Raw genomic sequence first — 25,170 nt, 5'->3', positions numbered from 1 at the left:
ATGAAAGAAACAGTGATCTGCCATAACATTATTGCAAATGTAAGAAAACATCCCTCTGAAAAGAGAAAGCAAGCAGTCCCAGAGATTCATACATCTGTTAAAGGTTCTCAATATGAGAAAAGCGATCTGTGTCCGCAGCAGGGAAAATCAAACAGCTATGGACAAGGGTAGTTTCAAAAAGGTTAAATAAGTGTAGATTCTGGCATCATTTTAATGGATGTGATCCTTCCTTGGCACTGGCTGCTCCAGTTTGTTTGTTCACACCGATCTTGTGAACTCTGTATAGAAAATTAAGGGTGAAAGACTTGCAGAAGTGCCTTTTAGTTAGGAAGTGGATAGATTACACTAGCAAAAATCTTGTCAGTATTAAAGAATGTGGTACAAGAACCTAGATGCCAAGTCTTGGAAAATTCTTACGCCCATGATGTTTCTGTTGTCAGAATTTCACAATATACCAATCACTTCAATGGAGACATTTCCACAGACAAAACAGGATTTCAAAACCCCTTTTAGGGTTTCAAACCTCATATAATGGAAAGATCTGGTATATAAGCTAAGTACTAAGACAATAAGAATAAAAAGTAATGAAGTTGTGGACATATAGCTGCCTTGCTCATTTGGAAGGGAATGCTTTTGTCTCCTGCTATCTGCTGCTAAAGAAAAGCAATTAGCTTTGCCCATGAAGAGAAACTAACAGGTAAGAAGTGGTACAGAAATACAGAAAATCAGTCCATCTGGTGCTATAGCTAAGAGAATCACAGTGCAAGGGTATAATCAAAATTATTGATCTTTATCTATCAGCATTTATCTGAATGGTGTTCAGAGAATCTATTTTGCAGAGATAATACTTTAGCTATGTTGTCAAGTTTTAAGACTGAAACCACATATGCATACACATCTATACTCTGTGCATCAACTGATTTATTTGAAAGTATCCCGAAGACAACTATCTACTTCATAGTAACAGGAATCAGAGTAAGGCAGGTACAGAAACAGATCACATATTTACAATTAAGAAAACAGCATTATTCCATATCCCTTCCTGCTACTACAAATCTACTAAGAAGCAGAAAGCAATCTAATTACTTGACAAGATAAAAAATGTCACTTAACATACAGCACCATAACCTTCAGATTGTTTTTTTTTTTTTTTTTTTTTTGTTTTTGTTTTTGCTTTTTTTTTTTAAATAAAACTGTTAATATTTGCAAGCCATCGTATATAAAAACAGAACAAAGGCAGGACATATTGTGTCAAGTTTTGATCCAATATCGCATCAATATATCACTATATACAGAGACAGAATAACCAGGAGAACTTATGGCTCAGTAGATAACCAAAAGTATTTTATAAGAACCTGCAGTATATATGTATATTTTAGTTCAGTGATCTTAAGGGTAGCTTAGATTTAGGAAGTAGCTGTTCTGTCATATCTTCAGTTTTGTTTTTCTCCAACATTGCTGCAGCTTTGTTCTCTTTATCTTTTTTGTGACTCCTTTTGTGCTGGAATTTAAAGAAAATGTGTGATAAGTTTTGCATGTTAAGATAATGCAGGCCCACGATACATTGGTGGAAGAGAATGGTCAAAAGCAAGGAAGAAAATTAAAGTTAAAAAAAAAAAAAAATTAAAAAAATAATCAAGAAAGCTAACTTTTATCAGATCTCTAAGAAAATGTACTGTATTAAATTTCATCTTTTCATCTATTTCAAATTTCATCTATTAAACCACATGCATGCATCTAGCAAATCATGACATTTTTCTAGGTTGTTAGAATGTTTATTTTAACTGAAGTTTAACAAAGCATATTATACAGCATTAAAAGAAGTTATGAGACTACACTCAAGGCTATCAGCAAATGATTTTATACTACAAGCCTGTTATAGAACGATAACTTTCTTTCACTGTTCAGAATACCTATGAAAGTTACCTGGAAAAAGGGAATGCCTCCATTTGCGTGACAGCTTATGTTTATATCCACTAAGTACTTGTCATCACCAAGGCTTTCAGTGGATTCTTGCATCCCTTCCTCCTCTTCCAGCAGGTCCTAAAACAGAAGCATTCAGAGAAGTTCACTGAATGTTTGAATTTCCTACATCAATGGAAGTGCTGTATTTCTTATAGATCTGATCACAATTTATATATTTTTGTAAAACAGAAATGAGAGCCTCTAAACAACTATTAAGGTCTTCCCTTGTTTTTCAAGGCAATGTTTTTCTCAAAAGCTCAGCATGCAACTCCAAGTACCACACAGGAAGGCTGCAACAGTGCTGGGTTTCTGGTCAACTTTCCACAGAGATTAAAAGAACACAAAACTCTTTAGAGATATGAAATCTTTGTTGACACATTTGTAACTCATATACATACCTCATCTGCATTTCCCTCCACTTCCTGTATCACACTGTTCAGCATAGCATCAAGCATTAATTGCTTTTGCCTCAATTGTTCCAGTAGAAGTTCCCTGGGTTCTGTTTTCACCAGTGTGACTGGATAAGAGTAGTCTCTTCTCTGTGGAGTTGTCCCTTTAATGCAGATGGTATACAAATGAAAGGCACTATTAAATACATAAAGCAACTGCTTTAATTACAGATCATCAGTTTTACATTAACTCAACACAGAAGTCACACTTTCTTCAGTCAATCCTTGCATTCACCTTAAAAGAAAAAAAAAAAAAGTGCAAGATGGCCAGCTGTATTATGTTCCTATCAACCTCTGAATACAAACTCCACAACTCAGATTGCTTTCCACAAGACTGACTCCTGCCCTACTTGAAATACCTGTTGGAATATCCACTTTAAGATCTTCTTTCAGGAAACCATTAACCTGAGCCAGTCCATGCTGTGCTTCTTCATTAAGTGCCAGCTTCTGTTCCAGAAGTACCCCCTGATCAACTTTCATTCGATCAAGAAGGCCATTTAGTATCTTCTCCTCAGCACATTTTTGAGTACCAATTTGGTCGGCAATTTCAGCTATTGCTTTATCACAGTTTTCTCCGTTTTTCTACAACAAACAACAACAGGAAAAAAAAAAACCAACAAAGCACAAAAACATCAAGTTAACAGGAAAGTTAAGGTTATGGCCTCTTTTCTAAGATGTGGGTGCATGGTTAGTGACATGATCTAAAACGAAACAATTGTGAGACCTCAAATTGAGAAGTTTCAGTGCCAATTTTACATTCTCATTTTGAGAACTATCTTCAGAAGAAGAGTCAGTTTCTTAGAAAGTACGATCATTTCAGAAAGCTACTCTTCAAAATACAAATGATGCCACCTGGTTCAGAACAGAATTGTTATGTGTCTACTCATAACATTGCATTAAATTAGGATTTTTAAGGGAAGTGATAAAATCCTACCCGGACTAGAAGCATTATGTATTTCTAGAGGACAAAGAGGAAGAACAACATACTTTGTCCTTCCTATTGGAAAGAAGTGCCTGAAGTTTTCAGTAGGTATAATAGTTAAAAGAACGCCTTTCTCAAGACTACAAATGTCTTAAGCAGTTTAACTTTCTTCCAGTTAGCAAAATAAATTGGACTTGTCTGTTCTATTACAGACTATACTTCATCTCTGTCTAAAACTCCCTGGGACACTACCTGTAATTAAGCTTTAGAATTAGAGCTACATGCTACAAGTGGTAAAAAGCTTAAAGTACAGGTGGAAGTTAGCCAATGGGATTAATCAAGACACTTTTTTTTTTTTGGAAGTTACTTGCATTGTTAGTTTGAACTCTTACTCAAGTTAAGCTTTTTTACCTCATCAAAATGCATTTATTAGCATGAGTCTGCTGTGATCAAGACTCCATTTTGTACTGATTATAGTTAAGAATTTTCCCCTATGAATTCTCCTGTAGAAGTTTGTCTCCAAATATTGCATTAGACTACAATAGCTACAATAGTACCTTTTGAAAACACATAAGCTGTTGTTTCTCATCCCTGAGGGACAATAGCTGCTGATCGGTAAAGCTGGCTATCTGAGCAATTGTAAGTTCAGCACATTTATCAGCATCTTGAGATACATTTCTGAGATTGATGAGAAGCTGCTGACAGTGGTCTGTGGAATCTTCCAGCATCCTCTTATTTTCACCATTTATAATCCTGAGCTCCTTAGAAAAATTATCCATAGATGCAAGAAATCTGCTGTGATTAGAAGCTGTGCTGCTGACTAGGTTGGTAGTTTTCCTGCAACAACAGACACGTAACAATTCAGACATTTTTGAAAGGTGGATTTTAACACATGTTGCATCAGTTTATACCAAAAGTAATCAGTTCCTTACAGGTGAACATTTTCTTGCACAGCAGTGATGGTGGTCTTCAAGCCTCCATTTTTTGCCAGTACATCAGCTAAGTTCTTCTGAGTCTCTTGAGCAAACAGGTCAAGCTGTCTTTGTAGTGAGGACATTAACTCAGCTGCACTCTGTTAAGAAAAGTTGTATCTTTCAAGAAAGATATAACATAGTACAGCTTTATTATTCTGAAGCTTAAGACACATTTTTTCTATAGATGACAGACACTTTGCCTTTGGAGATTTACGTGAAGGCATATAAATTAGATGTGTTCATAGCAAGGGTAATTCTTGTTACTTTCCTACATAAGATACCTAAAGTCACACAACAGAAGTTGAAAAGAATTAGGATCACCAAGTCACTGTCCCACCATTGTTTCTGAAACAGATACCACGGTTTACTGCCAGAGAATTCAAAGAATAACGTGTGACACTATGATTTCTCTTCACTCCAAGGGTACCTTTGTATGTGCTAGTCTCGTCATTTCCACTTCTTGTCTTAAATTTTCACAATCATTCTGAAGCTGAGCAAGAACATTAGCTGTTTCTTCCTGTAATTTTTTCAGAGTGAGAGAAAGATCTTCAAAGAAGGTATCCATTTCTTTTTTATGACTTTCCAGCTTTAAAAAAAAAAAAACAACAGAAGTTTATTCTCAGTTAAATGTTTGTTATTAGATAAGAACTGGATACTTATCTGTAGCATAATGGGCAAGAGAGGGGAGAAGAAACCTTTACTTCACAAAAACTGCCGAAGGCAAACATAGCGGGTGAATGGTAGCAAATAACATGTAGAACATTCAGAAGTAACAGAATGGCACTTAGTATGGGCTTTCCTAAATAAAATTCAGCATGCAAAATACACAAAATAGGACTCAACATACTTGGCTAAGACCAGAATAAGAAGCAACAGCTTGTAAGACATGTACTTATTGCTGTTAAAGCTTGAAAACTAGCAGACAGCTTTTAAATGAAGTGAGTTTATTTGAGATGAGATGCAATTGACAGAAGAGGGAAATTTAGTCCTCCACCTGGAACTGAAGTTTTTTTTTTTCCCCAACAAAATGGAGAGAATGAAAGAGTGGAGCTGCAATTCAAAGACTTAAAACATAATTGCCCAAGGAGGCTGTGAAATCACCATCCCTGAAGGTGTTCAAGAAACATTAAGATGTTAAACTGAGGGACATGGTTTAGTGAGAAATATTGGCGATGGGTGGATGGTTGGACTGGATCATCTTGGAAGTCTTTTCCAACCTTGTTAATTCTATGATTCTGTGATAACATAGCCAAAAAAAAAAGCAAAGAACTTCTCTAAGTGTAGCACTGTCTACGTATATTGTTATTGTACACTTCCACATTCTCCATAATGAAAATAACTAGGAAATAAAGTTCGGTACAATAGCCGGAGAAATTTGAAGTGATAGAACTCATTTAAGTCAGATGTCTCAGACTTCTATAATACAGTAGAGACTATACAAAAAATATTATCAAATACCTGTTATACATAGCTTTAAGCATCTACATTTTATTATTTGTCTTTAGCATTTAGGTGAGCAGCTGTGCCAATATAGGTAGCAAGGGGACACAACACACACAAAAATGGAAGTCCAAAAGGAAAAGCTATAAGGTAAAACAACGTAAGTGACAGAATAAAGGAGATAAAGCCAAACCAGGCATGAAAACACTAGCACTGCAGAAAAGGGGGTATAGGCAAGAAAAGCACAAGAGAAAAATCTGTTTATTACCTTATCAGCCACAGCTGAATATTTTTTCATGTTAGTCTGAAATTGACAGTTTAGGCCCAGGACAAATTCTACCATTGGTGTCAAGCTATTTAATGCACTTCCTAATCCTGACGCATGCTCCTCCTAGAAAGAGCAATAGGAAAAAAAAGGTAAAACAAAATATGGAAGTCTCTCTGGTACTTTTCTAAGAAGTTATTCATATGGATAAGTAAGGTCTACGTGCTCTGCAGTTAGCTTTTGCAGTACAGCACATTACAGCTCATGATGGGATGAGGAGGGAAGAGGTATGTAATCATGGCCAAGTGGTGAAACAGAGCGTCAGGAAAAAAAAAAAGACTGTTTATAGCACCTCTTCTGATTGAGGACAATTTCATATACTTCAAATAAATAATAAAAAAAAAGAGTATGTAAATTTACTAACAATTAATCTCAGTAGCTCAGCTTTATGATCAAGTGACAGATTCTCATGTTGTAATACTTTTTCAGACATGCAAGAAACTTCTGTAGACACCAATTCCTTAAGAGAGGCAAAGGATGCTGATACAACTGATGTAAGAATATTAGCTGCCGAAGAACTGGTAGACAAGATGTCGCCTAGAAAAGAAATTGCAAAGTGTTACAAAACTTACTACTCTTAGCTGACCATCTGAGATATTATTATGTAATTACTACATTGTTTAAAATAAAACTTAATCTTTCTACTAACAGAGGTCCAATTTACAATGTTGATCTTTCATTGTACTACTGCAAAATATAAGGATGACCTTCATGTAGAGGTATTACACTTACCAATAAAATGCGTGTAAGACATCAACATCTGTTGCTGCTTCACACTGTTCTCATTAACTGAATCTCGTATTTTGTTGAACAAATCAGTCATTTGTTGTGCAAACGTATTTTGGACAACAGCATTGTGCTGATCAACAGCCTTCTTACGGTCCAGTTTTGCGTGGAGACCAGATACATCTTTTGTGGTTTCTTCAACTGTATTAAGCAACTAAAATTTTTTTTAAGGTTATTTCGGTAGATATTTAAATCAGAAGCCAAGCATAAATTTATGTTCAGAAGAACTCTAGTTCTAAGTTGAACGTGAAGTAGATATTTCCTTTAACATCAAATTACAACCATTCTTAATCTTGTGCTATGCCATCTACAGTCTCAGTACAAGAAAAATTTACCTACTAGAGAACATTTGCCCTCAGCTCTCAAGTATTAAAATAGAACATCCTCAGTATTCAAGGAATTAAAATACAATGAACACAGAACAGTAGCCAAGAAATTCCCAGTAGCTTCACAGTTTTCTGAAAGATTTGACAGTAAATATATTTTTAATTGTACTGAAAGCAAGTGATTTCCAGTATTACCTCTGTGATAATTTAGAATTTGAAAGTATACAGGAATTTGGTTTTGTAGTTAGTGTAAATGATTTCTCTACCCATTTATCTCACACAAACATTTCACATCAACATGCAAAACTGAGCACCCGCTCCCAACCTTACAAGAACCCGAATAGAAAGAACTTTTCATATTGACTAAAGACAAGGAATTAATCACTTTGCACTTTAAATAGCAGGACTCTGTCTCTATGAAGTCTGTTTTGAAAATTAAGACCAGTCATAAACACATCAAAAAAAGCACCTAAATACCCTCTAAAATATAGAGACATGGCAATAGTTTCAGTTACTCAGTGAGTATTATTGCACGTCCCTTGGTTCTTGCAATTTCTCTACTCTGGTTATGCATAACTTACTCTGTTTTAGGGTCAGGCTTAAGTGTCTAGTTAGGTAAACTAAACTAGTTATTCTGCAAAACAACTCATAACAATAGAAACTGCAAAGCATTGTAAGCCTTATGAAAACCTTATGAAAAGCCAGCTTCCAGACTGACAGTTTGCTGTTAGATACACTGTTTAATACTTTCACAGAGGAAGCCTTGCAATCTCTAAGTGACTCCTCACTATAACTGTTTTCAGAGAGTCAATCATAGTTTTTAAACCTTAAATTCATTTTTGTCACTCGCATCATCCTCTAGTGACAAAGACATCTTTGAACAGATTGCTGAACCCTTAAAGAGAGGAAGTTATTGTTACAATTAGATGTCAGGAGAGTGATAACCTTGCTAGCTGTGCCATGAAGTTTTTGTTCAGCATCTTCCAAAACGGAAACCACATATTCTTCTTCAGCCAGATGAACTTTGGTTTCTTGCAGATCTTTCTGTGTTTCTTCCAGTTCCTTCTCCTTGATTTCTAGATCTGTTTTACACTGCTCAAGTTCGTTTTTATTAACTGTGAACAGTTCAGTCACCTGCAGTGTAAGACAAGCATCAGTACAGTAACATTGCTCTTTGCAAGCTCAACTGCAACTCACCATATATACCTAGTTATGTCACAATACTAGAAAACAGTTTGTCATCTAAATAAGCAAGAAAGTTTCAGCAGTTTCAGCTGTAAGGCTCAGAAATCTTAAACCTGACTAGAGGCTAGAAGAGCCTTTATTTACTGAAAACATCACAAACCAATACAGTTTTTATTGTGAAAATCCTTCACTTCCCTATTCAAGTCACAAGATCAAGCATTCGTTATATCACAATGAAGGAATCCCCACTAAACAAATATAAGCTGATAGAATGAGGAATAATCAGTAGAACTGATTAAAGGTAAGCCTGTTTATGCACACTAGTTACATACTCCATTTGTTTAAGAGAAATTTTCCAATTTTTTTTTCCTGCATATTCTTGTTAGTGGGAGTCATCACCACTCCCCCCCCTTCATTCTTTGCTTCTAAGCACACAACTCCAACTGAGATTATGCTGTTTTACAAGATTTTTGCTGGAAAGTCAAAGAAAATTCAAGGTTAAGTTTTAAACATTGAAAGAGTTTTTTTTTAAAAAATAATAATAATAATCAATATTGCATTCTGCAATTTCGTATATAGTATCTGAAATTCTCAACTTCTAGAATTAGAAAATTCCATCAACTAATTACTAAGGACATTTAATACCCAAATTTTTGTCACTGTTCAAACAACTCTCTTCCCTCAAGACATCTTCTCTTTATTTGTGCATTTGAGCTGCACGAGAAATGGCACTTACTCTTTTCATCTCTTCCTCCATGACAGTGATTTTGTCAATATACTCTGCAATTTGTTCTTCCTGAACCGTCAGCTTTCCATTAAGAGCTCTAAAGCAAAGATTAATAAGAACAACAACAGTAATAAAGTTGATTTCTATATCAGCTATTGGTCTCATGCTGCATGTTTAGTCATTTCAAGAAGTATTGACTTCAGCATTTGAATTTTCAGTTAACACAGATAGGATTAAAGACAGCTTATTTTGCTTTGAGAGAAGACTTGTTCATACAGAAAATTTAAAATAGAAGTTTATATAAAAGCTGATAGAGCAAATAAGATATTAAAAAAAGATGAATGCTCATTTTGCTTGTGGCAAATTCCACAAATGAAGTTCTCAGTACAAGCATATTTCATAGGCTTCTATTTGTGTAATAACTAATTTCTAAAGAAGGAAGTAACTGGTCAGTTAAATCTTCCTAACTTAGCCTTATGAAAATAGATCTGGAAACACTTCTGTTTAAGGATAGGAACCAGTATATGCTGTTAGACATCTTATAGCAATCCTGAAGACGTACTCAAAATTTTCAAGGGAAATATAGACGCCATTTTTCTCACGTGTAGCAGCAAGGTCTCGTTTCAGACGCTCAATCTCTTCAGTATATTCCTGCATCAAGAATAGCCACATTTCAACATGAATAGTTATACTTCATTTTCAAAGTTCTCCTCAACAGATGTGAGACATCTGGAATTATACGGAAATTTTCCACAAGCACAGAAGGATGTTCCAGAATCTAGTGTTTCACTTCTGCGTCCAAATAAGTTCAGTGTAGCACAGATTAAATTCATAACATTGCACATATGTAGAGCATTGAAGCTTCCTATTCAAATTACTGTTTATTCCACATAAGTTTATATTGGGAATTGCAGTTTCTTTAAGAGCATTCATGTTATAGGGCCTTTTCATTCATAGTTTATAGTTCGTTGCTTAAATTTAAGCATTTTTGAGGGAATTAAGCTGCTAATGGAGAAATCCAGCAAAAAAGTAATCTACTGTTACTTAGTAGGTCTTCACTACCTGGTGAACAGGTACACAGTCATAGATAATAGCAATCACACTGTCTCCAGCTTTAGTTTTAGCAATAGCTTCAGTATTTGCAGTGTTTAATAGTGTATCAGCAGAGCAGCTTAGTAAAGCATCCCCTCAGTGATTAAAATCACCTCAGAAATGTGCTTCTGGTAGCCAATTTCCCCATAGTTTCATAACATTTCTCCTGTGCAGGAATTAGAATAGTCAAATGTATTCTGTCTTTACAGTAATCAAATAAATATACCTAGCTTACCTTAATAAGAGCTTTTTTGGTCAGCTTCTGGTTAACTTCAGGCTTGTTCAATATGTTTTTTGCCCTGTGGGCATATTCTAGTGTACTCAGTGTTTCCTGTGACAAACAGATACAACATTAGGTTAAGCTGAGGAGAAAATATTTTTGGAAAAAAAAAACAAAACAAAACCAAACCACAAACATTTTGGAATAGGTATTCAGATTAAAATTTACCTCAAGATTTATAGATGCAGGAGAAACTGTGGCAATTATTGATGTTTTTGTTCGTCCTCCAAGAGAATCTTGAAGGATTCTTGTGAGTTTAGATTCCCTGTATGGAACATGTGGGGCTCTTTCTACTAGAGCAGAAATAACTCTTCCCAGAGTCAGGAGAGACTGATTGATATTTCCAGCTTCACGAGCTCTTTTGTCAACTGCCCCAGATCGACCAATGTTCTCACTTCCTGCAAGATCAACCTGAAAGAGGAAAGGCACGTGCTTCTATCTCAAATCAGCACAAGGAATGCTTGCTCTGTCACAGCATGCATGAGCTAACACATGTATTTGTTCAGGAGATTGTAGGAGTGATGAACGAGACAGACATTTCTAAGAATGACAAACAGTTCACATTGCTCAGAAAAAAAGACAATTTCTTTACCCTTATAAGTGTTTAATTCTCAAGAGAATGAGGTTACATTGTTTAGTTCCTTACTTTAGTATTGCCATCAATGAAATTTAATTCAAATACTTACCAAGTTTAGCTTCCCAATTTTAACAAGTTCTTCTCCATCTACTGTGGTTTCTTTCATATGGATGGTAATTGAAAATACAGAGTGGGAACGGCTATAAAAGAACTCAATTTCAGACAAACATTCTTTAAGCCCAATTATCTGCTTTCTATGAGACATTACTCCAGGTTAGTTATCAGTGCTCTTTATAGAAAATAAATGCACCCCCACTAATTGCAACTTTACACATTTCCAATACAATAAAAATTGTCTATTTTTGTCTGTGTACATGTAAGGAAATCATAATCTAGCAGGCTAGAATACCAATCAAACTTCAATCAGTTGCTTCATTGATGCATCTATCAAGTGAAGCCAACAGAAATATCTGATGTTGATACTTCTATGATCTCTACTCATAGACACTTCAAGAGAACTGGCTTGCAGTTTTGTAGCCAATACAATAGGAACAATTTTACAGAACATGAGATTAGGAAATTTAGTACTTCATACAGACTAAAGAAAATCAGCAAGAATCTGACTCCAATATTAAAGATGTAGAAATTCAATTTAGTTTTCATTCAAAACGTTAAATAAGTTTAAAAAAAAAAAAAATACATTAGCTTGAGATTATTTAACAAGCTTTCACAATAGGAAGCTGGGACATACAGTAAACCATAGAAGTTATGGCAGTTTGAAACCTACTTGCTCACAATGACAGATATGAAATCTGCAGTTCAAGAATGAGAAGTCAGTAAGAAATACTGAGATTTTTGACTAACACGTCTACTAGATTCTGACTATGAGCTGCAATCATACGACATAGCCTGCATTGCGATACAAAAATCCCTTATTCTTATTTCTGACTTCCACAATACATCTTGTATATTTTCATAAGCTAGCATTATTCTATAAAAAACAGATCTGAACACTGTTTCGTAAGTTCAGTTTCAGAATCTTAATTATATCATTTCCTATTGCTGGTGAGGAGAGGAAGGGACACTTATGCCTAGATTTTTTCCAGTGAACAGAACCAGAAAAAAAAGACAACAACGAACCAATAACACCCCATAATAGCTAAAACAAAGACAATCCATCTCTCTCACACGGATGTATCTGCTAAACATCATCAATATTTACTGTAAAGATTATTTATTCCACACTTAAACATACAGCATGCTTCAATGATATCCATCAGATTTGCGTTTCCATAGAAATATAAAGTTTTGAGAAAGCTAATTGCTTGATTTAGAGTTATTAATAAATTCCAGTATTCTGCATGCCAGACTAAGAATATTCTACCTCTCACGTTGCACCTGGATAGGTGGAAATTCAGGACTACCATTTTAATTGTGTATTTAAAACGGTATGCAATCTTGAAACAACAGTTTTTGTAATCACGTCTTCTGACAGCAACAGCTTTTTAAGAGAGACTTCCATAATTTACAATGCATTTCATACATGTACTAGAATACATCAACCCACAGAATGCAAGAAAAAGTTTCTTGCTATGGTTTCCTAATCTATATGTGGCAACAAACTATAATATCTAATCTCAAGATCAGGCAGGGCTTACTCTGGCTTCAACAATTTTTCCTTCTTCGGTAAAATCCTGTTTAATAGAACATTAACAAAATAAGTCTCTGAAACACACAAGATTTGTACCTGGAATATGCATTCATGTAAGTAGCTGCAGTTGTTCTCTTTGCTGCACCCCTTTCCAGGATCTGATAGACTTCATTTTTGTTGTGTACAGTTACCTCCTCTAAGCCTTTAATAATTACACCTCTCTGTCAAAAAACAACAAAACAAACAAACAAAAAAACCCATGCTCATTCAACCTCTTCAAATTGTTCCAGAAGTCTTCATATAACAGATTTTGGAAGACTGCACTCACCTTATTTCGGGGGTCATCAAACATCTGCAGTCTTTCTCCAACATCAGGAGCGGGATTCAGAAGATCAAAAAGCTCCTCATTATATATTTCCAAAAGCGAGACTTTCACTGAAAATTCAGTGCCATTCTCTGTGAGTTTTTCAAATATTTGATGCAATGTACGAGGTATTATACCTGCTAATGGATCCTACAAATTAAAATGAAAAAACAAGTACATACATAGATGTACAAAAAGAGAGTTGGGGAAGGAGTGAAGTAGTAGCAAATTTCAGCTACAGTCTGTTGGTCTAATGGATACAGACAAAAAATACAGTGAACAAAGATTATTTCCTGTGCAATTATTGCTAAGATTTGTATGTACGCATTAATGATGTAAAGTTCTGGTTTTCACAAGTAATGAGAACACTCGTTAATTTACTAATGTTTACCAAAAATCGGCTTCAGTGTTTGAAAGAAATCAACTTTAGGCTGCCTTTAGCTTTCTGCAATATCTACTTTTGTATTACACAGCACAGCTACAAGAGAAACCTCATGAGTAAAAACGTACCTCTTCCCAAGTGTACTCCTCGTTGGGGGACCGTTCCCCCTCCATTGTGAAAGTCTTACCAGTACCAGTTTGGCCATAGCTGTTAAGAATGAAAAATTAAGATGTAAACAAGAAACAAAAATTAAAGTGAGATTTTCTAATAATAATACTGGGATACTTACGCAAACACTGTACAGTTATAGCCCATAATAACTTCATCCAAAATAGGACACACAACACTCCGGTATACGTCAATCTGCTTTGCCTGAGCTCCAAAAACCTGTCAGAGCAAAGACAACTTGTCCTATTTACCAGTACAGTAACATATTGCACTGTGCATATTGCACAGTGCAGACATCAGACTCTATTAAGAGAAATTTGCTGGGTTACAGCTACAAGCGTCCAGCTTGACAAGCAGTTACCATATCAAATGTGTAAGTCTTTTTTAACATCTTGTCTGTGACTCCTCCAGTGCGGATGCTGACTTCTTTCCGTGCTTGATCACAGTCTACAACAGCATAGGAGTTTGCTTTACGTTCCGAGGCATTAAAAGGCCTAAAAGCAGAAGAGTATCAAATTAATACAATTACTAACAGCAACATGAAATGGTCCAGAGGAAGGCCACTAAGACGATCAGAGGGCTGGAGCACCTCTTCCATGAAAAAAGGTTGAAGGAACTGGGATTGTTTAGCTTGGAAAAGAGAAGGCTCTGGGGAGGCCTCATTGTGGCCTTCCAATATTTGAAGGGAGCATATAAACAGGAGGGGGTGTGACTGTTCACAAGGGTGGATAGTGATAGGACAAGGGGGAACGGTTCTAAACTGAGACAGGGGAGGTTTAGGTTAGATACTAGGAGGAAGTGTTTCACGTAGAGAGTGGCAATGCATTTGAACAGGTTGTCCCAGAGAGGTTGTGGATGCCCCACCCCTGGATGCATTCAAGGCCAGGCTGGACGTGGCTCTGGGCAGCCTGGTCCGGCGTTGGCAACCCTGCATATAGCAGAGGGGTGGAACTGGATGATCACTGTGGTCCTTTTCAGCCCTGGTCACTCTATGATTTAAGAATCCACAAAATGATAACTGAGCAAAAGGAACATTAACTGATTTCAGTTAAAAGCTTTATATTTGTTTAAGGAAAACTGACACAACTTGCTTTCCAGACATTGTTCTCCTTCCATTTGCCAGGACAAACCAAGCATCTATAGCTTTTCATGCATTTACGTGGTTAGCTGTTTGTTGCTGTTTTTAAATAATAGTGTCCATAAATACATTTATGACTGCTTAGCTGCATGCATATTTAACTTGCATTTAAAAACGTCTTTCTTGCTAGAGTTATCTAACCAATGAGCGAGGGGAGCAATTAAATGCTGCAAAGAGTTGTATGAATAAGCACCTCGAGAAAAGGAAAACTGTATGTACAATAGTTAAGATAATAGTGAACCAAATCAATGCACTTCAAAAGTTCCCTATTTTTCCACTTAGACAAACAGTGCAGCCCACACATCTCTTGTGAATGACAACTCCCTAAGCACCAGATATGCTAATACAGCCCACAGCTAGCAGAACAGTAGACAGCAATGCTGGAATCTTTATAATGCTGACACACTTGAATAGAATCTGTGAATTCTGAATAGAATTTTATAAGACAGAAAATAATGCCTTTGGGTTTGGAGAACAAGAAGCCCATGCACCTTTTTATTACACTTTTAAGTAAAGTTTAACAGAGATACAAGAAAAAAAAATTCAATATTTTCTTTTATCACTAGGTTAATCCAAATGTGGCACATAAAATTTTCCTTATAGGGGCAGCAACAATAATCCCTCATAAATTAAAAAAAAAAATTAAAAAAAAAATCACATGCTAAATCACAAAATGTGTTCTTATATTTCAACCTGCAGTGTTACTGAGCTGGATATCTGTTACCCATTCAGGAACTCATCACTGTTGTGGCTGACATTTCCTCCTCATGGTAGCACTGAGACTGAAGTGTTAGATTCTAGATAGGCCACTCAATGCTTCAGCACAAGACAGTGAATGGAGTCAGGTTGCTGTGGTGACAGCCAATGATTACAACCATCTTGTTCACAGCAGCAAGTTACAGCTTTGGCTTTGCTACTTCTAAAATAGCAAGAAGCTGAACAGTAACTGTAGTCTTCTTTGCAGCAACAAAACAGAGAACCAGATGAATGCAGACCAGAGAATCAAAGAAATGGCCTTATAGTCACCTCATGATAAAGGGGCAATTCAGTTAAACTAGAGCAAGTGCACTAGGCAAGCAGCAACTTGGCACGCAGCGATAGCATTTGGTGACACGTTCATTCCCTTAAGTTATCAAAAGGACATTAATATATAACAGAATAATAGAAAACAAGTTGCAAGGGACCTTTAAACACACAGTGGCGTACACATTCAGAAGCTCCAAACTCATATTTTATTGAAACATGGTGAATGTGTGGCTTGAGGTTTTTAAATCATCAGGCTTCAGAAGCAAATTAGGGGCCACTGAAACAATTGCATCCATTGATCTACAAAGTGAGAACTCGAATGCTGCAGAAGGGAACGGGAAGGAGCTTTTGCTGCTCCAAAGTATCAGTCACAACAAAAGCAAAACACTGCTCCACATACAATCCTGATGCTGCTGTATTGCAGAACACAATCTTAATCGAATAGACACCAATACACAGCCAGGCTGCAGCACAACGGTGCAGCACTGAACAGATAGAAAAGAAGCCAATTGCTCAACAGCGTTTCAAATACAACTGCTCCAAAATCGTCTTTTGCAACATTCTCGCCTTTCACCAACACTTACACCCAGCCTCCTAACGCCCATTCCAGCACCTTCTTACTAACATTGAAAGAATAAAAGCGAACGCTGCTTTTAATGGTTATTTTCAGCGTGGGTTTGTTAAAGTACAACCTCCCACCAGTAACAACTTGGTAAGCCGGCGTCCGTACTGGCACAAAGAAACCTCGCGAAGGCAATTTAGAACACGGTTATCATTACCTACGCTACCTCTCGTTCAGCTCCCCTTAACCGTCCTACACAGCCTCGCACCGAACAGTCACCGCTCAGCAGACGCCGACCCATCCCGCACGGACGCGCAGCTCGCCCCGGAACAGCGCCGACCCGCCCGCGCCCCGCAGCCCGGAGCGCCCCCCGGCAGCAGCACACCCCGCGCAGCTCCCCTTCCTCGAGCCCAGGGCTCGCAGCGCCTACCTGCAGCGCACCACCACCTGGATGTTCTTGCCCTTCTCCTCCTTCTCCTTCTTCGAGCCGCCGCCGCTCTGGAAGCTGAGGGAGGCCATGGCGCACTCGGACGCGAGGGAGCCGAGGACGACGGTAGAGGCACCGGCCGCGCTGCACGGGCGCGGCTCAAGCTGAAGCCGAGACTCGGAACCAGCCCAACGCCTGCGAGCGCCTGCCGCCGCCGCCGCCACCTTCGAACCGCGCGGCACTGCCGCCCGACCAATCAGCGGACGCCCGCGGGGCACCATGGGACCTCCTTTCAAATTTCGGGTGACGACGCGAAAGGCACGGCGGAAGCGGCCGATCCTGCCGTGAGCGCTGTGCATGCCGGGAACTGTAGTGCCGGCGGGTCGCCACGTGACAGGAAAATGGCGGCTCGCGCATCCCCCCCCGAGGCCCCGCCCCGCCAGAAACCGAGCCGGGAGGGGGCGCCAGAGAGCGGGTCTGAGAGCGCTCCGCTCTGCCCCGCTCAGCGCGGAGCGTTTCGCCGAGTATGGCCTTGACTGCGGGTAGGTCCTGCGGCACAGGGGAGGAGCGGCTGCCACCGGAGATATAATCGGTCCGGGACGGTTTGCTCTCGAGAGTCCATATGGGATCCTTACACGTGTGCATAGCGTCATCTACTACGGTGCTTTTAGTTGCTGTTTTAGGGCCTTTCCAGTTACGCAAACTAGGATTACCACCTATAATTCCACAGGTTCCTTCCCCACCCCTTATTTTTTTTAAATGGATGCTTTGAAACTTATACCTCCTCCATGAGCTCTTACAGCCAATAGAATGAATCCCAGCCTGCAAGGCTTGCGGTCCTTTTTGTGACAGTGCCACGAAGCAGCAGCACGTGGTGCTCCTTCACCATTTACCTCCAAAGTTAGAGCAATGTCAGAGCTCATCACTCTCATAGCAGAGGTAACAGGGAAGGACACGAGGTGCTGGTTCTTGGTGTGCTGGAAGCAGGCATTCATTCAGAGAACACAAGATGTGTCTGACATTAAATATGGGCTGAGGATGAGGCAGGATAACAGCTAGGAAATCTTCAGTGCTTAACAGCAATGTTCATTAGCAGCCTCTCTCACCCACCGCCTGTTCTTTGTTCCACGTAAGACCTTATTGATTTTATGCCACTGAAAACAATACCAACATATATGTAGCAATAATACATATGAAATAAAGCAAATATAATAAATAGCAAATACTACATAGAATATATATACTACATGAAAATAGAATTACTTTGCAAGAACAAACGTTTACAAGTTTGTAACCACCAGATGAACTGCTGCCTTTCAATACCCATTTAAATTGTTTGGGCTCTACCCCAGAAAATAAGGCAATGAATCCAAGCAAATGCTTGTAACAACAACAAAAAAATCTTTTAATTCATAAGCACAGAAAAGTACAGAATCTATGATTTCTACCAGTGTTAAAGCCTATCTTTGCAACCACAATGACTTTGGTGGGTTGATGAAACACTTAGAAATCTATGGGCCTCTAATGAAACACTAAAATCACAATAATACATTTTGTTTCAGTTAAAATTTAACTAAGTAGGAAAATTAATACAAAAGCAACAGCAATTGCAAATTGAGACCACAATCATTCTTACTTTTTTATTATTATTTTATTATTATTATTATTTGTGTTCTAGGAGTGAAAAATAAATCATACTTACAGTTGTACTGGAGTTTCTGCTAGACTGGACAAGTTGAATGCAGGTTATGTAAACACTCTGAAACTTTACTTTTTGCTCTCTCCTCCCTCATACAGATCATAGACAAGAAGGCAGCACTGACAGACAAGATGTCTTTTCATCTCATTTCTGCCTCTCTGTTCTTTTCTAGTACGAAAGTATGATCTGCATTAGTCAGAATTTTGCTTAAAATGTGAACACATCTGTCATTAACATACAAGAGATCATACAAACTTGCATTTAAATAACAGGAATCAGTCTAATTACTAGGAGCTAAATCTGTGGTTAACGGAAAGCAGAAACTTCTGGTAATCAAGGTAGCTTAACAATTGCAGTTTAATAGCTGTAGCTCTGTCATACCTAGTCGATGGATAGCACAATGGTTATACATTTCCTGAGATTAGGTTGAGCCTAATACAATAAACACAAACTGAGTAACAGGGAGCTGGCATTTCACGAGCAATAAAAGTAAACATGAGAAAGAAAGAAGAATATTTAGGATAGTCTAAACAGTAGTTAGGAGAACAACCTTTAGGAATGCATGTACACTGTACTGTGAGAAATGTTTTATTTTTTTCTTTTTAGGAAAAGACAAAAAGCCTTACAGAAAAATAATCCACGTAGCAATACACACATCTGCCATAACGATTTCAGTAGAGATTACTAATTCCTACTTATTGATAAAAAATTTTCAATAAACCTTGAAAACAAGCCCATGTTTTATATATGAATGTTTCAAAACTAACTCAATAAATCAAATCAGATGACCTGGATAATTATACGTATGGAGGCTTGGCAAATAGAATTGTTGACACTAAAACATGATTAGCTAAGAATTAGGAAAGTGATAATAATGGAGAGATATAATTATAAGCTTGGCCAAGACTTCTTCAAGGCTCAACAAAACCTCTTTTAGCTACCAATATGGTACACATCATATAAGCTGCAATAGGCTACAGAAGGGTTTCCACATGCAATCACCGCTGAAGAATTAGCAAGTTTAACTCCGACAAAGTTTAGTAAAAAGAGATAGTTTTGGTCACATCCTGTTTAATATTACCAGTAACACAGAATAAAAATGTACTGATTAATTGTATGACATTAAAGAGGAGATGACCTGTAACTCAGATTTACGTAACGCAATCTCCACCTCTTGAACAACCAGCCCAGCTGGCCAGCAAAATTCTGAACTCTTTGTTTTCCACATATAGAAAGTTGAACAATAAAAACTTACACACTGTGCTGGTGTATTTCATGCTGAGGACAGCAGTTTCCTTCAGTCACAGTAATAAAAAAAAACTGTTTCACTGGTATAAATGGAAGATAAGATGTGATAAACTAAATACCTCATTGAAAACATTTAAGGACTTAATGCATTTGCAACATCAGTAAAAAGAGAATTGGTTACAAATAATCAGAGAAAGTACACAGAATAAAGGTCTCTTTTTCATGTGTATGTGATCTGGCACATACATATTTCAAAATTATTTCAAAATATTAATTCATTTTATTTATTTCATTGTTTTTAAACTTAGTGCAGAAAACAGAGAAGCATCCTTCGTCAGGAATATTATGGTATCTTTCCATTACCTGAGACTGTTGTATCTCAGTGACTGCATTTAGGTTTGCGTCGCACAGAGTAAAGAACATCTTTTTTTTTCCCTTCTGTGTCTGAAACAAATAATAAAACAAGAAGTTATGGAGCATCAGATAGATTGTCATATATACAAACACAAAAAATAAAAGGGAAAAAGAAATTACACTTACACCAAAACTTATTAGGAAAACTCCGGAAACAAAACAAGTTGAAAAACAGAAATGTGTCAAGGAGTCAGTGAATATTATTTTAAATAGGAAAGCTGTCCTGAATATACAAATAATTGTATCATATACTAAGAAAGATGTTTATACATACCTGTATCGCTGAAACTGGTGAAGAGTGGTCATATAGAACATTAAGCTCATATAGAACATTAAGCTTCTGACAGTTGTTTGTGCAACTATAATTATTCTATTTAGCTGTGAAGTTTGGGAGATTAAGAAAGTTTAACAGAGAAAATTGAATTGTACTGGCATAAAAATGTCTGACCTTACTACTGACAATCCTTTTCTTCAGTGTCTAAACATATGAAAATAGGTCTCTCAACAGACGAAATTATACCTGTTAAACAATACCTGTACAATTACAGGCATTAAATGCTTCTGTTAACAAACCATTGGAGAAAAACAATTTTTTTTTAATAAAGATATGGGAGATATTTAGTATGTCTAATCTCAATTTTCTAAGAAAATGTACTTGATTATGGTAACATAATTGCAGTTCAATGTATCACATTTATACATGACTTCTCTGATGTATAAAGGTTCTGTTAGGGAATTTACAGTTACATGCACAGGTGTTGTGGCTAAACATCTTCCAGCAGTGATCAATAATGCTGTTTACACCTACACCTTGTTATGAAGCTATCTCTATTTATTTTAGCGTGGAAATAACCATAACCTTTGGGATTTTTTTCAGCCTGAGGCCAGATTTCTTCAGAGGCATAAGAGCTGCTCCACAAGTAATGCCTCTTATTCTGTTGGCCCACAGTGTCAGAAGCAGATGTTGGTGGTATAGAAGTAGAGGTTGAGCCTTCCCACCAACATTCCTTATGTTTTGTTGCCATGTGACAGATGGCAGCAGAGGGGCAGTCTTGACACAGTGGCGTCAGACAAAAGTGTGCATGAAGCATGGGTGTGTCACTGAATTTCTCCATGTGGAAACAATGGCACCCATTGACATTCATCAGCACCTGCTGAACATGTACAGAGATCAAACAACGAGATGGTGGGTGGTGCACTTTAGCATTGGTAGCAGTGGTCACCTCCACTGGTACAGATTTTTATGAGGATAGCATGCGGGCTCTTGCTCATTGCTGACAAAAAAGCATAACTAACGGTGGTGACTATGTTGAAAAAACTAGTTTTACAGCTGAGCATTTGCACTGTCGTATCGTGTTACTGTGCTCTTTATAGCTGTTGTAGTTTTCATGGAAGTAAATAGGAGGCATTACTTTTGGAGCAACCCACAGAAATCCAACTGCAATTTTACTTGACTCCAGAATTTTAGGTAGGTGGAAAAATGAGCTTCTATTAGAAACATGACAAGACTGTAATTGGAGTTTAACATTTGTTCCCTCAGTTTTCAACAGGAATAGAAAATACCTGTTTATCTAGACAGTTTTGAACCTGACTACCTTTAGGATTATTGCTCTTCTTGCACCGTACAGCCATGTCACATATCCTGAAGAGAGATCTGCTTCTTTATGAGGCTTCTTCATGGGAATTTTTGACAATTTCCATAGTGACTCCAAATCTTAAGTCCTAATCGTTTTTGACAACACTTTTTTTTTCTCTAGAGCAGATAAGAAAATCAGCACCAACTGCCTTGAAGCAATTAAAGTCCTATAAGGAAAAAAAACCTAAACAGCTGGGCTGTTTAATAGAGAAAGTTCTTCACTTTTGCTAATAGCGTTATATTAAAAATTCTTGAAAAACATGCAAAATATGTCCAAATTTTGGATAAAGGTGGTTTCTGGTTAGTATATAAACTGAAACAGAGAGTAGTTAATTATAATAATATGCATTCCAAATAAATATCAGTGCAACAGCATGGCCTCTAAACAGGGAATAGAGTCAGTAAGACAGGTGTAAAGAATAGTAGGTGTGAACTTCATTGTGTTTGACGTGTGAAGATGTGATCTTTCATCATCACAGATACACAAGGAGAAGCCCTCGCTCTAGTTGCAACTACTCCCAAAATCCCACAGTTCTGCTGATGTAGTAAGCTCCATGGTTTTATGATTTTTGGTTATTGGTATTCCACATCATAACATCATGTAGTGCATTGGGAGTTAAAGGGTTAATACTCCAGGTCCATGGGTAGTTCCAGGTACTTGGCTTTCAGAAGAGAACAAAACAACATACTACATACCACAGAGTGCTTTGCGTTGTTTTGTTTCCGTTTTCCACTCAGAGGGAAAGATAGAACTGTTTGCAGATCACAAGATGTCTCTCTCTTTTGCCCGGCTAGACATCTTGCTTTCAGCATTAGAGTAAAGCCTTTGGTTTTTGTACACTCTCATTTTACTTGATTTATTAGCTTCAATTCCAATTATACTGTATTATATTGCGTTATTTTGCATTCTGATATCGTTTTTAGTAAATTAGCTTTCCTCCTCAGATTGTTGCCACTGTTTTGTTTTTAGGCCTATCTCACTACCCTTTTTCCCATTTCCTTTTCCCAGGGCATGGGTCCATATGTCCCACCACCCCATTAATCACAGAACCGGGCTGAACTAGTTCTTAAACTGTTGACGTATATATTAGATATATACGTCATAGATTAGGCAAGATCTGTAGAGAAAGGTAGTATTTATCAGAGCAACTAACAGCTGAAAAAAAACAGGGTGCATTAAGGTAGAAAATTCTTTACGACCTGAAAAAGCAAAAAACTGCTTGTTCATTTTTGAGTCTTTCACATGAGAGCTGATACGACCCATCTACAACTTTTAATAGCAAAAGAGGCAGAAGCATTTCTTCTACTCCAAATCCCAACTTTTTAATCCCCTGGTTGCTTCAGGAAGAAAGCAGATCTATCACTAAAAGGCAATCAGTTGGCAGTTTGCCGCCTTCTCAATACGGCAGTATTACCCTTTCTGATGCACAGGCAACGGTGATAGGATAGAATTAAGATTAAAGATCTCATCACTTATCCTTTCCTTTTTCTCTCTGTCCTTATCTTCTCTTTTACATACACTAGGAAATGGAATAAAAGCAGATTACCTCAAACTAGAATCTTATGAGGACAACGTGACACTTCCTTTTTCCATGATGTACCATGTTGTGTTAAAACTAGGCTCCCACACAATTCTAAATCCAACCAGTTAATTTAGGCAAAGAGTATTGCTTTGCTCTAACCAGGTTTAGTTAACTTGTGAGACAGTTCTGTATCTAAACTGAGACCAGAGTGTGGGTGTGCTTGATACAGACATGACTACTTTAAATTAGGAAGCCAGGTACAGATAGGAACGTCTCTATAGCAGCCCAGGCTTCAATGGGAACCAGCAGCTGAATGTCTACCAAAACTTCCTGACAGATTTTGTTGACCATCTGGAGTACCATGCTCCCATTCTAAACAGCTAATTTGACCAAAGACAACAGGTTTAAAGCTCCATCAGATACATCTTCACTCCCATCTATGGATACAGGAATAGTCTGAGCTGAGTCACTGGGCTCTGAAGGACAGCGGGGTCCTGAGAAGCGCTTCCAGCTGTGACCTACCGCCTGTAAGGACACGGACTAAAAGTGGGCACCAAACGTAACAAATTGAGATATTTTCAGTATTTTTAAATTTTGTGAAATAGGACAGTCGAAACAAGCTACATCTGAAGAAAGCAAGTTATTAGAAACACAAACAGGTGTTGTGGTGATATTTTTAGGGTTTTTTTCCTAAAAATGAATTTAAGTAGCCAGCCACAACCACCGCCTTCCCACAGGCAAGTATACCAACAGAAGAACGAAACATCTCCCCAGAAATCCGGAGGCCCACAGTTACAGCAGCAGCTGATCCAGCCCAGCACTCGCACGTTCTGAGGCAGCCCGCAGCTCACGGGCGGTGAGCGGAGGCCACGCGGCTGCTACAGGATCGCTCCCAAAGCTTAATTCCTCTCCCCGCGGGCAGGGAGGGTTCAGACACCGGCTCCACGACGAGAACTGAAATCTCAGCCGCTCAGGGCGGCACCGAACTCAAATTAAGAGGCATCCAATTACCTTTTGTCTCGGCTTTCGCCAGCAGGGAAACGGCCGGGCCCCGCGCGGTCCCTCAAGGCGGCGGCGGAGCGCTCCCGCTGCCCTTCGCTCCGTCTGCCTTCGCCGGGCGCGGCTCGGGGGCCTACCCGCCACAGCGAGTGTGGCCCCGGCTCCCCGCCCAGCCACCCACCCCCTCTGCCGCCTCCGCCTCCTCCCAGAGGCCCCCCGCCCCCTCCCCAGCCGCAGCCCCCGCCCCGCCGGCAGCAGAGGCAGCCCGAGGTGCCCCCAGGTACGGGCCCCGTTAGGCCCGGCGCGGTGAAAGCGGGCCCGCCGGGCGAGGAGGGCGGACGGGACCCCGAGGGCGCCGGGGAGGGATTGGCCGGGCTGGGAGGGGAGGCGGGCGGAGAAGATGGCGCCGCCGCCGACCGTGGCGCTGAGCTGAGCTGAGGAGCGGCGCCTGCTGAGCGGGACCGGGCCGGGCCGTGCGGCGGGGAGAAGCCGGGCGCGGGCGGCGGGCTGGGATATGCGGCAGCGGCTGCTCCCTGAACTGAGGCGGGCTCTGCTGGGCTGCGCGCGTCCTTGGGCCGCCCCGGCCTCACAGTTCGCCCCTCAGCGCGGCTTTCTCGGGTACGGTGCGTGCGCGTGAGGCGGGGGAACCGGGCGGAGGGGAAACGGCGCTGTCGTGAGGGGCCGGAGATCCGCTTGCACCCCCCACGTCGTGTGAGGGCCGGGGCGGAGGCGCGCTGTGCGGCCGGGGCGGCCCCGGCTGTGTGGGGAACGAGGGCAGCCCGGAACGCGGGGCCGTGGGGAAACCGTAAGGGGAGCGGGGGGCGGGCGGCCTGCGTGTGCCCTGCTCTGCGCCGCCGGTACCGGCAGGGCGGGCGTCCTTTGCGT

General features: G+C 39.1%; 2 protein-coding genes and 1 long non-coding RNA gene across 6 annotated transcripts in view; 1 reads left to right on the top strand and 2 right to left on the bottom strand.

Annotated features, from left to right (window-relative positions):
* Window positions 1-901: 901 nt before the first annotated feature.
* Window positions 902-17,198, bottom strand: KIF11 (kinesin family member 11). The gene is given in 23 exon segments (XM_052677348.1): window positions 902-1,501; window positions 1,927-2,043; window positions 2,364-2,518; window positions 2,774-2,996; window positions 3,894-4,173; window positions 4,269-4,408; window positions 4,738-4,896; window positions 6,019-6,141; window positions 6,440-6,612; window positions 6,808-7,015; window positions 8,133-8,321; window positions 9,109-9,196; window positions 9,662-9,750; window positions 10,427-10,522; window positions 10,640-10,882; window positions 11,158-11,248; window positions 12,796-12,920; window positions 13,028-13,213; window positions 13,574-13,652; window positions 13,735-13,832; window positions 13,975-14,107; window positions 16,770-17,083; window positions 17,085-17,198. Coding segments are annotated over 23 exon segments (3,534 nt in total). The 5' UTR covers window positions 17,184-17,198; the 3' UTR covers window positions 902-1,375.
* A 4,499-nt stretch (window positions 17,199-21,697) lies between these two features.
* On the bottom strand, window positions 21,698-24,498 carry LOC128078069 (uncharacterized). The gene is made up of 2 exons (XR_008205285.1): window positions 24,298-24,498; window positions 21,698-21,930 (listed from the first exon to the last, which is right to left on the bottom strand). It is a non-coding gene; the product is annotated as an uncharacterized LOC128078069 (long non-coding RNA).
* A 9-nt stretch (window positions 24,499-24,507) lies between these two features.
* The window catches only part of IDE (insulin degrading enzyme), a 52,827-nt gene continuing 52,164 nt past the window's right edge, over window positions 24,508-25,170 (top strand). For 2 of the 4 annotated variants that reach the window (XR_008205283.1, XM_052677899.1), the window contains exon 1: window positions 24,670-24,903. Coding sequence is in view for 2 of the 4 variants with exons in the window: in XM_052677899.1 (XP_052533859.1) it covers window positions 24,800-24,903 (104 nt within the window). In the remaining 2 variants the exon portion in view is untranslated. Of the gene's footprint in view, window positions 24,566-24,667; window positions 24,904-25,170 lie in introns of those variants that run through there. The other 2 variants (XM_052677902.1, XM_052677900.1) reach the window with 2 other exon arrangements.

Source organism: Tympanuchus pallidicinctus, unplaced genomic scaffold (genome assembly GCF_026119805.1).
Source record: "Tympanuchus pallidicinctus isolate F22 unplaced genomic scaffold, pur_lepc_1.0 scaffold16, whole genome shotgun sequence".
Classification (NCBI taxonomy): domain Eukaryota; kingdom Metazoa; phylum Chordata; class Aves; order Galliformes; family Phasianidae; genus Tympanuchus; species Tympanuchus pallidicinctus.
Note: the sequence above shows the minus strand (reverse complement) of the source record. Positions and strands in the feature narration are given on the sequence as shown.